Source organism: Meleagris gallopavo, chromosome 13, assembly GCF_905368555.1.
Source record: "Meleagris gallopavo chromosome 13, MGAL_WU_HG_1.1, whole genome shotgun sequence".
Classification (NCBI taxonomy): Eukaryota; Metazoa; Chordata; class Aves; order Galliformes; family Phasianidae; genus Meleagris; species Meleagris gallopavo.
The window spans coordinates 5,593,698-5,605,593 of NC_139416.1; the positions used below are offsets into that span (position 1 = coordinate 5,593,698).

Below are 11,896 nucleotides of genomic sequence, written 5' to 3' on the forward strand. Positions count from 1 at the left end.
TGCGCGGAGCGCGAGGCGGGAGCGGGCCGCACTTCGGGAGCTGATTGGGTGACGCCCGTGCTCGCTGCCTGCCCATTGGCGGGCGCGACTGGCCGGACGCGTGGGCCGCGGTCGTTTCTCTCGCGATGGCGGCGCGCGCTGAGGACGAGCCCTGCCGTTCTGCGCGCCCCCAACGGCTTCGCACAGGTGCGCGAAACAGCGCTGCATGCGGGGCTTAGCAAAGCCAGCTGCAGCTCGTCCGCAGCCGAACGTCTGAGCGCGGCTGTGCTGAGTCCAGCCGGCGGCGGCGCTCGGGGCGAGCAGTGCTGCAGGAACGAGCGGGCGCCGAGCTCTGTCCCGCCGCACTGTCCGCTCCCCGTGGCTCCCGGCACGGCTGCTGACCGCACTGTGGGCACTGAACGGCAGCGTTGCTTAATTTATAAACAATAAACAGCAGAGAAAGCACACTAAGATTTAAGCGTTCCGCCTCCTTCCCTTAGCAAAGCGGGCTATGCTGTGCTGAGCCTCCAGGTGGCTATCTCTAGCTGCGCTTTGCTGCCTTTTACACCGCGCGTACAAGCCCCCGTGTGAGCCGAAATCCTGTTATCCCAAAGGCTGTCACGTTTACGTTCGGCTATAAATAAACCACACGTGGAACGCGACTGTAAGCACTAACGCCGTGCCGACAAAAAAAGCCGACAGACACGTTGGAAGAATTAGATAACAAAATACGAGGCAGGAATGACTCTACACGGCATATCTAGCAGCTGAAAAGCAAATATTTAAAAATGCTTATCTAGTCCATGTAATTACGTGCTTATGCGATTACGTACTCGGCTCTCAGTGTTATCAGCAGGGAAAATGACCAACGTGTACACACCATTTAGGAAGCCTGTCGCTGCGCACAGACAGAACAGCGCCCTGAAATGCAACCCACGTTAATATCCCATGTTAACATCCCACAGAGCTGCCGGGCGCGCGCCGCAGCTCCGTGCCACTGACAGAGCACAGCTGGAAGACAGCCCAAGCCTGTGACTTTACTCTGCAGCTCCTTCATACTCCTTTAGAAGTATAAAGGGGCCGTAAAGTGATAGCAGGACTTTGGCAGCGTAAAGTGGGCCTGTTGCATCTCTTTCACGTTACAAACCCTGTCTGTAATGCCAACACAATATATTTGCCATTAAGCAGCACAATATTTTTTAAAACTGCACTCTTGATAAAACAATGAAATATTGTATGCTGGTGTGTCTTCTGAAAGTGGGATTTGTTTACAATTAAACATTATATAAGTATCATGGAACAGTATTTTGTGCTGTGCCAGGACAGTAGCGTGCTATACATTTATCAGTACCCAAAAGTGCTGAATATTCATGCAGAACATATGATTATTTCCACTTCAAACATGGAAACGGTAAGTATGCAGCTGCAGTAAAAGAAAAAGGAGAGGAAAAGTTCCTGCAGAAGCATCAAAGTCAACATCACAGCACTTTCTAATATTTAGAAGAGGTACTTGGACAAATATATTGGGTATTTCTGCCCCCTCTTAGTATTTTTCATTACCTGCAGTTCTAATGAATAATTTGATAAAACTAATAAGGATTAGTCACAAGCTTGGAGCCTGAGAGCAGAAAGCAGCACAAGCCCTAGGAGGTCATCTGAAGCTGTATTTCACAGGGCTGGAGCTGACGAGGTTTTATAATTGGGTATTACAGCCATATTCTTTAACTCAAATAGGAGTTTGCAATGCCCATTATAACAGGAAAAACCTGTAGCAAACTGCAGTTCCTATGTAACATTGGCTTATCTCATAATTTTTCAAGCCAATATGAGTTTTAAATATTTTCTCTGTTGGGGTTTTTGTAACTGTGAGATTGGAAAAACGTTAGCTGCCCAAATCAAGGCAAAACATTTAAACACTGTTGTAGCAGTCCTTTCTGATTCTTTAACCATCAAAAGCATGAACACTAGTCTTTCCCTAAAGGCATCCTTAACGTGCCATCACAAGGCTAGCTCACTGGTGGCTAATTAACCGGTTTTAGGCAGCTCTTCCTAAAATGAGTCCTTTCCTCTTAAATACGCACGGAGGACATAACTCCTATGACAACCACTTCTATGAACTGCAGGATTACAACTTTAACCTCGCCTAGCTCCTATGTTACTGCAGAACATTTTTTTCCATATCCCTCAGTAAATGCATTTAATACTGAGCTCTTTATGTATGCCAGACAAAGTCAGTGCTTGTGCAGGATGCAAACTCTGAGTAAGCCAGTGCATAAGCATCCTTTTTTCGCTACTGAATGTGACATTTTTTCATTAAAATTTACCATTGTTTTATGAATAGTCAGATCAATTTAGAGCATAAGAGCACTTGCTCATTTCAGAATGGTATGTTGCTCCTGTGAACATTCTCCTTTGCTGCTGCTTAATCCTTTATATTTGACTGCTGAAAGTGAAACTGAAAGTACAAAGCAAGAGCTATCAGTTATGCTCTCTGCTAGCAAACCCTACTGTATAATGTAGATATATATATATAAATTTTTTTTTTTTTTGAACATGTTAATCAAGCAAACATTCAGAAAAGTAAAACACTGCTAAACAAACAACAGTTGGTCCTGGTGAAGGGCTAAGGATTGCCTGGAACAAGCCAGAGAACATGGGAGCAGCAGCCAGGTAACATGGATGTCACAGCTGATAGGCTTAGCAGTGGTCCTGGGGATACTTCCTACCCATCCTTCAGGAACCGGCTGTAAGCAGAACAGCTGATGCTGCCAAGGCAGGCAGAATTCCTGCAGAACACCCTTCATTTGTAAGCTATTTCATATCACTCAGTCATGCTCACAATTGCAGATTTCACATCTTTTTAATCATCCAGGATAATTAAACTAGGAGATACTCACTCTGAAATAATTAAACAAAAGTCATTATTAATAAACTGGAAAATATACTTTCTCCTTTTCCTTCGGCTTCATCAAGACCAGGACAAGAGCATGAAGCACCACAAAGTAATACACTGTTTTCTGGCAACACATGAAGTAGCAAATTCAGAATTCAAAGCCCAGAATACGTCTGTGAACTGTCAGCATGAGTAAAATGCACCAAAATGCTCCTTGGATTTCGTTCACAATTGTAACCAAACCCGTAAATCTAGCTTTAAAGGAATGAGACTCGAGCCAGAAACCCATGCCTTGTCTACACTTAAAAGCGTTGGCTGGTACAGCTACACCTTAGAGCTGTATTGGCAAGCACACATTTCTTTTCTGCTATAATTTAAATCACTTTCCGCATGGATCACATTAAATAGGCTAAAGGACTCTGCCAGTCCTTCACATTAAGGGTTTTGCCAGTATGGCTGGAGTTGCATAGGAGCAATTTTTCATCATTCTGACAACTATTTTGGCAAAACGTCTACATTTAGACAGAGTCCAAGTTAAAGTTGGCATTGTTTTATGTTGTGAATAAAGCTGAAGAGAGACATTGTCAGTTTCTGGCCCTGATCTTACATTATTTGAAATTGTTTGTTCTAAAGGAATGCATGGGGCAGGATCCATGTGGTTCTTTGGATGTTTGCCTCCCACATTTGTGCTGCATTAAAATCTCTTGGTTTTTCATTGAGTGAGCTTTGGCAACAGGGAAACTTACATTACTAAAGAGATAGCATCCACACTACTTACCCGAGAAATAGCTATTTCAGTGCTTTAAAGCAAATTTCCAAAGCAAAGTGAACTACAATAGGAAGCATCTTGGCCAGTGGATGTGTGGATTAATGCACCATTCTTCTTCGCTTTGTCCTCAGCTCAACAAAGAACTGAAGTACAGGATTAATTTTAGGCACACAAGTTCATTTCAAGTTTAGTAGTCACGTCAAATATGATAATGCTCCTTTTTGAACTTCAATTAAGCAGATATTTGAAATTAATCATATGTTTAAGCACTGTGTGGAATCAGGATTTCTGTCAGAAGTGCAATTTTACATTGAACAAGGCTATTTATTGTGGTACCATCTGCATGTTCTTTCCTGAACTGGATGTTAAGTCTCTACTTTAAAGATGTCCTACAGGGCATATTTTTCCACATAAGTGCATTTACATATTTGACTCATTTTTCCTAATCTCTTATTTGCTAAGCGCGGGGTTTTTTGGTTTCAGAAATCCATGTGGACATGTTTCCATTGATTTTATAATTGCATTGACTGTTCAGCACTTTCCTCTGCCACGCTTTATGTTTGCACGTGTAGAACTGACTGGGGTTTGCAGCCCTGCCCTTGTGGCTGAGCTGCATTGCTGCATCTTGTCAGCAGACAGCAGCCGAGCTGTTTGAGGCAGATAGGAAACTTAATGCGCCAAAACAGCAAGCCAATTGGATGAGGAAGTCTGATTTAATCAAGACTTCTTCCTTCCTTTCTGTAGCATACAGAATGTGCCTGCTCAAAGCACACACACACGTATTTTTCTGTTTTTAAAAATGCAAAGCAGGCCTCTCCTGACTTCCTATGGACTACACGTGCACCACAGCTAAAACCTCCTCGGCGTTCCCCAGGTGAGCATTCTGTGCACTTCTGTTTCTGCTGTTACTCGTTACTTAATTTGAGCAGTGTTTACTCTGACAGAGAGCAGGCCCGGTGTCTGATCAAAGTAAAACTGTGTAATTTGCTGCAGGCTTCCTTGTATTGTTTTCCCTTTTTTTTTTGTTTTTAAAGTGTAAAAATAAATAGTTGTTTAGCTAAAACCGCTTACGGTGACTTGTAGGTGTGAAAGTGAAACAAAATGTTTCTGTGAAGTACAAATAGTTTTCAAGGCAGGTACTTGAAGTCTTGCATATCATTGCATTTCTCTGAGAAATCATATTTTACACTTCTGTTTATACATGTATGCACATATATATGTATTTAACATAAAATATACATATATGTAAATATGTATATTTGAATATATATACACTCTTGTTTGTCAGGTTAGACAAACTCGCAAGCAAGGAAATTTTTCTCATTCAATCTGGTGTATCTGAGATTATACTTACGTGAAAAACAACGATTGGAAAGTTTATACTCTTGGTATAAACTGTCACAGCTATCCACAGGGCTAAGCAGCTGGAAATAACTGGCTACTCATCAAGTTCAGAGAGATTTCATCCCCTAGTCCAAATTCCAAAAATAAGGGCTTCCACAATGCTCTTAATAACGAGAGTAACAATGTGTATGTTCTTGTATAGCCAAGGTAGGCAAGAGAAAGGCTGTTGTTAGAGGAAAGCACTTCTGTTATTTCCAGTGGGGAAAGTAATCGCTTTTACCAGAAATCAATAGGTCTGCTGAAGGAGTTTCCTCACCTCTGTGTCAGGCATTGCTCAACTGTGTGGAAGACAAGTGGTGGCAAAACAATATGTAGTAACACCTCTGCCTGCCTTGCTTAATAACCTCTCCTTGTGCATTATTTTTACATTTCTAGTAAGGAAACCCGGATTCGTTTAGAGCAGGTTTTCATGTTATTTGATTTCAACCCACTGGATGAACTATGAAGAATATCTCCCTCATACTAATTAACCAAGCACAGCCCCCTGGCAGAGTTGTTAGGATGCCCTTAAAACATTTTCAACTGCTAGTAAAACACAATGATGTTTTAAATAGTTACTTAACAACAACAACACCTTAAGGAGACATTTACGTGGCAGAATAACCAGTCCACTCTACAGAGTAGGAGTATATTTTAAGCATTTTATGAGTATCTGGAAAAAGATCTGTCCAAGGAGGACAGACCTACAAACCTATCAGCAGCACAGCACATAGACTAAAGGAGTAAGTAACAAGAAAATGCAGTGCATAGTAATTAGAAAACTCTGATCACCTTCCACCTATGCATTATCAGGCTCACTTTGTTCTCAACATATAGCAACAAATCTCAGGAGAGAACCTGAAACTATGAAATAAAACAAAAATATTATACTGTTACAGATATCGCTTTATTTTGCCTTATGGGCCAACATAATGATTAAGAACAGATGGCAAGTTTGGGAGTCTTTAGAACAGTAACTTCTAGCAATGTAAGAAAGCCAGGCTGCTAGTGATGCTAATAATCTCAGAGTTCATCTAAACTAACACTTGTGAGGTTGAGGGCAAAATACAAGAAGAATAAATTGCCCCATAACTGAAGTTATGTTCCTCAATGGTTCCCTTTACTTTCCATGAAACAACAGTTGCCCTCATACATGTTCACAGGGAGCAACAAGCAAGCCAGTAAAAAAGATTACCAGACTGGATCTTCTAAAGGCACGTCACTAAGCAATGTCACATTTTTTATTATCTTTTGTGACAGCTTTGCAATGGAGCAGGACCCAGAGAGCACAGCAGAGAGAGAGCTGTTGGAAGCTGCAAGCACGATCGCTACATTTTCTATCACAGCTCCTCTTGATGAAGAACAAAGTCAACCCAAAGCTGAAGTTTCTTGTGAACTGAGCAAAGAAAATCCAGAAAAAGACAATGTCCAAGGTAGATACCACTCTTTCATTTTATTCTTCACATAGCTATGAATCCTTTATAGAAAAAAAAAATTGCTTTATTTACTACAATAGTAAAGTAGTATCAGCAAGGACACCAGGCACTTGACTGATACTAACCTGAGGCAGTCGTCTCTCACACACCCTGTGAAGAAGCAGCACTGGGCTTTTAGTATGCCTAACATTACTGTCATATGTTATTGAATAAAATGTTAAACATAACATATACAATTTCATCAAGATTTTCAGCCTGTAAAACTGTCATAAACAGCACCTCTCTCTAATAAATTATGCTTTGTAGAGTGAGCCAAACCCCAAAGGCACTGATAATTGAAACTGTATGACCATATGATTAACAGTGTGTAAAAATGGGGCCACTGAGAAAGTACTACAGCGCCTTTATGTTTCCATCTCTGCATCAAGCACTTATCCTCCCACTCATCTGTGGTCATTCACTTCCATTGTCTGGATGCTGGATAAGGCTTCAGCTGACTGCACTGACACAGACATTGCTGACAGAAGACTGAGAATGCTGTGCCCACTGAAATACAAATACTCCATTTCTTTTATCCACTTTGCTAGCCTGTATGCCACCTCATGAAAACTGTTGTCACCGTATTTCAAAGACAGAGAAATCACCCTTTTGGAAAGCTATGTCAAATTCCCCTGTGAGCAAACACTTCAACCAGCTGGCCTACATCTTTAAGGGACTTTTTGCGTGATTGTGACTGTATGTGGGTGGTGAGGGAGGTGCACAAATAAATATCACTGTGGCATCACGTCAGCTACAAAAGAAAAGGAGGATGTGAGAATTCCTCCTTCAGCTGAGCTGGTTATTGAGTTCTCCTTTAATCATAGAATGGCCTGGAAAAGGACCACAGTGATCATCTAGTTTCAACCCCCCTGCTATGTGCAGGGTCACCAATCACCAGACCAGGCTGCCCAGAGCCACATCCTGGCCTTGAATGCCTCCAGGGATGCAGCATCCACAACCTCCTTGGGCAACCTGTTCCAGTACCTCCCCACCCTCTGTGTGAAAAACTTCCTCCTAATATCTAACCTAAACCTCCCATCTCAGTTTAAGACCATTCCCCCTTGTCCTATCACTGTCCAACCTCTTCATGCTTTCTCAGCTTTAACCTGCTACCGCACAGTCCCAGTATTTGAATATGGTCAGTATTTCAATACAAGTCTGAATTTGCATCTGCTTTGTATTATCTCCTCATCTTAGCAATGATAGAAACGTCTTACCCTCATCTCCTCCTATCCTGGAGAAGAACCTGACTCAGAAGAGCAAATCGGGGTTTGGTAGGGCTGCTTGTAGGTGGGGAGGTGTACCTCCTGCTCAGACTGTGCCTGAGGTTACAATGTGGACATACAATGCTTCTTATCAGTGCTTTTCCATAATAACAAATGTACATGTTGCAGCAAATTTATTGTCTTTCCAATTCCAGAGCACTACAGTTTTCCTCGGAGAATCTGGAGCTGTCTTTGTTAGCAGAGAAATCATTTAATCTATCATGCTTTAGGTTTTGCTTTTACAACGAAGAAATTCCAAGCTCTGCTTTCACAATAAATGTGTAAAAGGTTTCTTTCCACACACAAAGATTATAATTTGAAATACTAAATATATCATTTTTAGATTCCAAAGCATCCCTACGTCCCAACTCTTCAATGACCACTAAGGAGCTTCAGGAATACTGGAGGAATGAAAAAAGCCAGTGTAGACAGGTCAAACTCCTATTTGAAATTCCATCAACCAGAATTGTAGAGCACCACTTGTCTAAATACGTGGTAAGTGAAAAAATGAATATGTAAGAAGATCATTAATTTTTATTCACTCTACAGGGATCTGCACAGCACACAGCATGCTTCACTACATGAAAGACTCGCTGACGCCTGAGTTTTGCAAGCCATGATCATACCAAGTAGAACCTGTTCTCACTGTTCACATAGGCATAGCTGGTGGAATCTGCCCCTAAGAAACCCTCTGACAATTGCTTCATAAGACCTGCAGCAATAGAGAGGTGATATCAAGCAAATTAGTACTCAAATACCCTTTACACCTAGAGGCTTGTCAACATTAAAGAAATTCATACAAGTATAAAAATATCAATGAGGTTACACTTGCACTGAGCCAGGCTGCACTAACAGCTGCATTGTATTTATATAACTTCCACATTGAAGATTTATGTTCGCACAAGTGCAAAATTCTTTGCTGTTGACAAAGCTTAAGACATGCACCAGCTAGCAGTCCCTCTTCTGGGACTGTTTCCCTTCCCTACCTAGAGGTCCATTAAATGACATTTTTCTATTCCATTTTAAAGTGAAGCATGAGTATGAGGGGCAGGAATGAAGAACAGGTTGGATTTCTGGTACCTTTTCCTCAAAGCACTGAGACTTGTTTTTTTCTAATTCTACTCCTGGACTTTTGGAGTACTGAGCTAGAGCAAGTCTCTTTCAGTACCCTGGTTGGTGATGCTCAGAAAGGGATGTTTTGCAGCAGCCTCTATGATCCATAAATTAAAAATGCTAATAATCATTCTGCTGTTGCTGATGCAGCTCAGAATTTAAAGCAGGTACATTTACAGTCTAGAAACTGTCCTAAGATCTTGTTGCATGCTATACACACCTATTTAGATGCTACTGTCTTGCACTTGCTGGAGAGTATCCAGCTTACTGATAATTAAAAGATATTTTAGTACAGCTGTAAGAGGACAAGGTTATCACTTGGTGTACGTGCAGGTAATTAAATACAGCTGCGTTACAACAAAATTGAGCCAATCTGAATGACGGTTTAATTAAACGGCATTTCTCCCCTTTCTCATGCTCCATAAAGACAAAAAAAATAATCTAGTACTTGTAAATTATTCACTTAGCTGCCCTTGATAAAATGATAACTTTAAAAACTGCTCATATGATTGCTTTGGATATGCTTCAAGAGCATATACACTTTTCAGCAGGGAGCAGGACAAAATACAGGAAAATGTCACAGTGTCTACAAATGAAAAGAGATCAGAGAAGTCAGCTCAAATTTACAAACCTTTCAAGAAGTGCCTGTAAAGATCATTTATGAAGATTAAAACAGAGAATTTCTCTTTAAGGAAAATAAATAAATAAATATCAAGGAATAGAATCAGAAAGAAACCATTGGTAGTATAGTTTTGCACTCTTCTAACCAGCACAGAAAACAATTGGTAGTACAGTTTTGCACCCTTCTAACCAGCACAGAAAACAACTCATGTGCATTAAACTGCTCCAGTGGCTGTATGATTCAGTGAGAATGGGAGAAAGTTGAATATGAACATGGTCATCATCCAAAAGCCAGCAAGCCAACAGTCCTTGCCCTTGGCTGGTACACAGGGACACAGCTAGACCGCCCCCCTGGAGCTCCACTGGTTTACGCATACCAGATATTTGGCCCTTCTTCAACATTACTGTATTTGGATCAGGACCAAAGGAGAATATATTTGCACAACACATAACACTCAATGTTATTTTGCAGCTATTTTGAATATCACATTCATTAGTTATTTCACTTTTACACTAATGAAGAACTACAGAAGCCATACAATTGAGTACTGGTAATGGGGACAGCGCTGCTGTTAGAGAAGGATTTTGGCTAGCACACACAGACTTTTGTAGAAGCATCACTTCTCTGAATTATTTATATGCCAAGTAAGTACAGGACCAAGATTTAGAGAGGAAAAGAGACTCCAGAGTTGTTCCATCTTATTTTTTGCATACACCAAATATTAATGCCAAATATTCCTTCTTTCACAGCACCAATAATGCCTCCAAATCCCTAGAAATGTCTGATATGAACATTTCTGAGTATTATGGCCAATGTAAATTATATTGCATTCACTATTAAGTCTGGGAAATTCATTCTGTTCACTGACAATGACTGCAGCAGCCATGGTTGTCACAAGCAAAGTATTTGCATAGAAAGACGTGGCTGCACTAGGGTTAGGATGGTCCTTCTCATTTTTCTGCTTTGTTGTGTTTAGATGTATAAAATCATAATTTTGCAAACGGGAAGCTTTGACAGCAGCAAGTCTGTAATTGAACGTCGTTATTCTGATTTTGAGAAACTGCACAGAAACCTTCTGGAGGACTTCAGTGAGGAAATGGAAGATATGACCTTTCCAAAAAAAGCCCTAACAGGGAACTTCACAGACGAAATAATCAATGAGAGAAAATTGGCCTTTAAGGACTACCTGAGGCTTCTGTATTCAATGAAATATATCAGGAGATCAAAAAAATTTATTGACTTCTTAACAAAGCCTGAGCTTCAGGAAGCGTACGGCTGCCTGCGGGGTGGCCAGTACAACAAGGCTTTGGAAATCCTGTTAGAAGTCATCGGTCTGCAGGAGAGGCTGACCAGAGGCAACCCTGCCGCAACTGTCCCTACCCTCTGTGCTATTGTGGTGTGCCACAAGGACCTGGGAAATGCAGCAAATGCCTTTGAATACGGGGAAAAGGCTCTGTCACACCTGTGTATGCGTAACAGTCACAAGTACTACGTTCCATTGTTAGAAGCAATGATCACTTTGGCATATGAGCTCGGCAAGGACTTTTTGTCTTTGCAAGAGAAACTGGAAGAATGGAAGGCAAAAAAAGATCCCGTACGGGTTTTTTCCCTGAAAGAGCTTGCAGTTCGGGAATATGTAAAATGAATATAAGAAGCAATTTCACTAAAGTGCAAAGCTGCCTGCTCCTTTTCCTGCACACAATATCTCAAAAGAGTAATAATTGGAAATTACCTGTTAAGATAACTTTCATTGGGAAAAAAAAATATCAAGTATTTCTCAGCATGCTGGGAAATTTTATATTTATTCTAGACTAAGCTTATTAAGACTTCTGGAAATAAATTTGTAACAAAAAGTTTTGTATAGTTCGCTTATTCTGATAGTATTTTGAATATAACCCATTTTGTGTGGACAGTCAGGAAAATAACATGAATAAAGCACTTAATCTGCAGAATCAATGGTATTGCTTGCCTATGGGAAGATTACTTCCTTTCAAGAAGAAAAACATCTTTTCAGTCAACGCAACCTAAAGGATGCATCTTTGGTCACTGATTGTAGGCTTTTCCTCCTCCAGGTGAAGCCCAATCAAACAGCACTTTGCCATTTCTGAGAATGCTGAATCCTACCCAAGGTAACATCTCTGGGGGGAGGACCAGAGGGAAGGTTAACAACCAACCTTGGCAGGAGTGAGAAATACTACTGATCACTCCAGCAGATGTGGCAGAAGGTGTATCCTTGTTTGAAGCAATCTCCAAGTGCAGCTCAGACCTGCTGCACTTTTGCTGAATGCAAAATTCATACCCCATGCAATATACTCGTAATGGGAAGGAAGTACAGAAAGGTGCTATCGAGGAGAACATCTGGCTGAAGGAAACAAAAACCCAACTACATTGTCAATA

General features: G+C 41.0%; 1 protein-coding gene across 2 annotated transcripts; it reads left to right on the forward strand.

Moving 5' to 3' along the window:
* The first annotated feature begins 4,346 nt into the window (after window positions 1–4,346).
* Window positions 4,347–11,352, forward strand: SNX20 (sorting nexin 20). Of its 2 annotated transcripts, none has more exons than XM_010717797.4 (4): window positions 4,347–4,515; window positions 6,285–6,457; window positions 8,108–8,259; window positions 10,557–11,352. In XM_010717797.4, the coding sequence occupies exons 1-4, from the start codon at window positions 4,469–4,471 to the stop codon at window positions 11,142–11,144; spliced, it is 960 nt and encodes a 319-aa protein (XP_010716099.1). In that variant the 5' UTR covers window positions 4,347–4,468; the 3' UTR covers window positions 11,145–11,352. The 2 variants fall into 2 exon arrangements, with proteins under 2 accessions (XP_010716099.1, XP_003209809.2); XM_003209761.5 differs by having other exon boundaries at window positions 4,351–4,515; window positions 10,476–11,352.
* The last annotated feature ends 544 nt before the right edge of the window (window positions 11,353–11,896 follow it).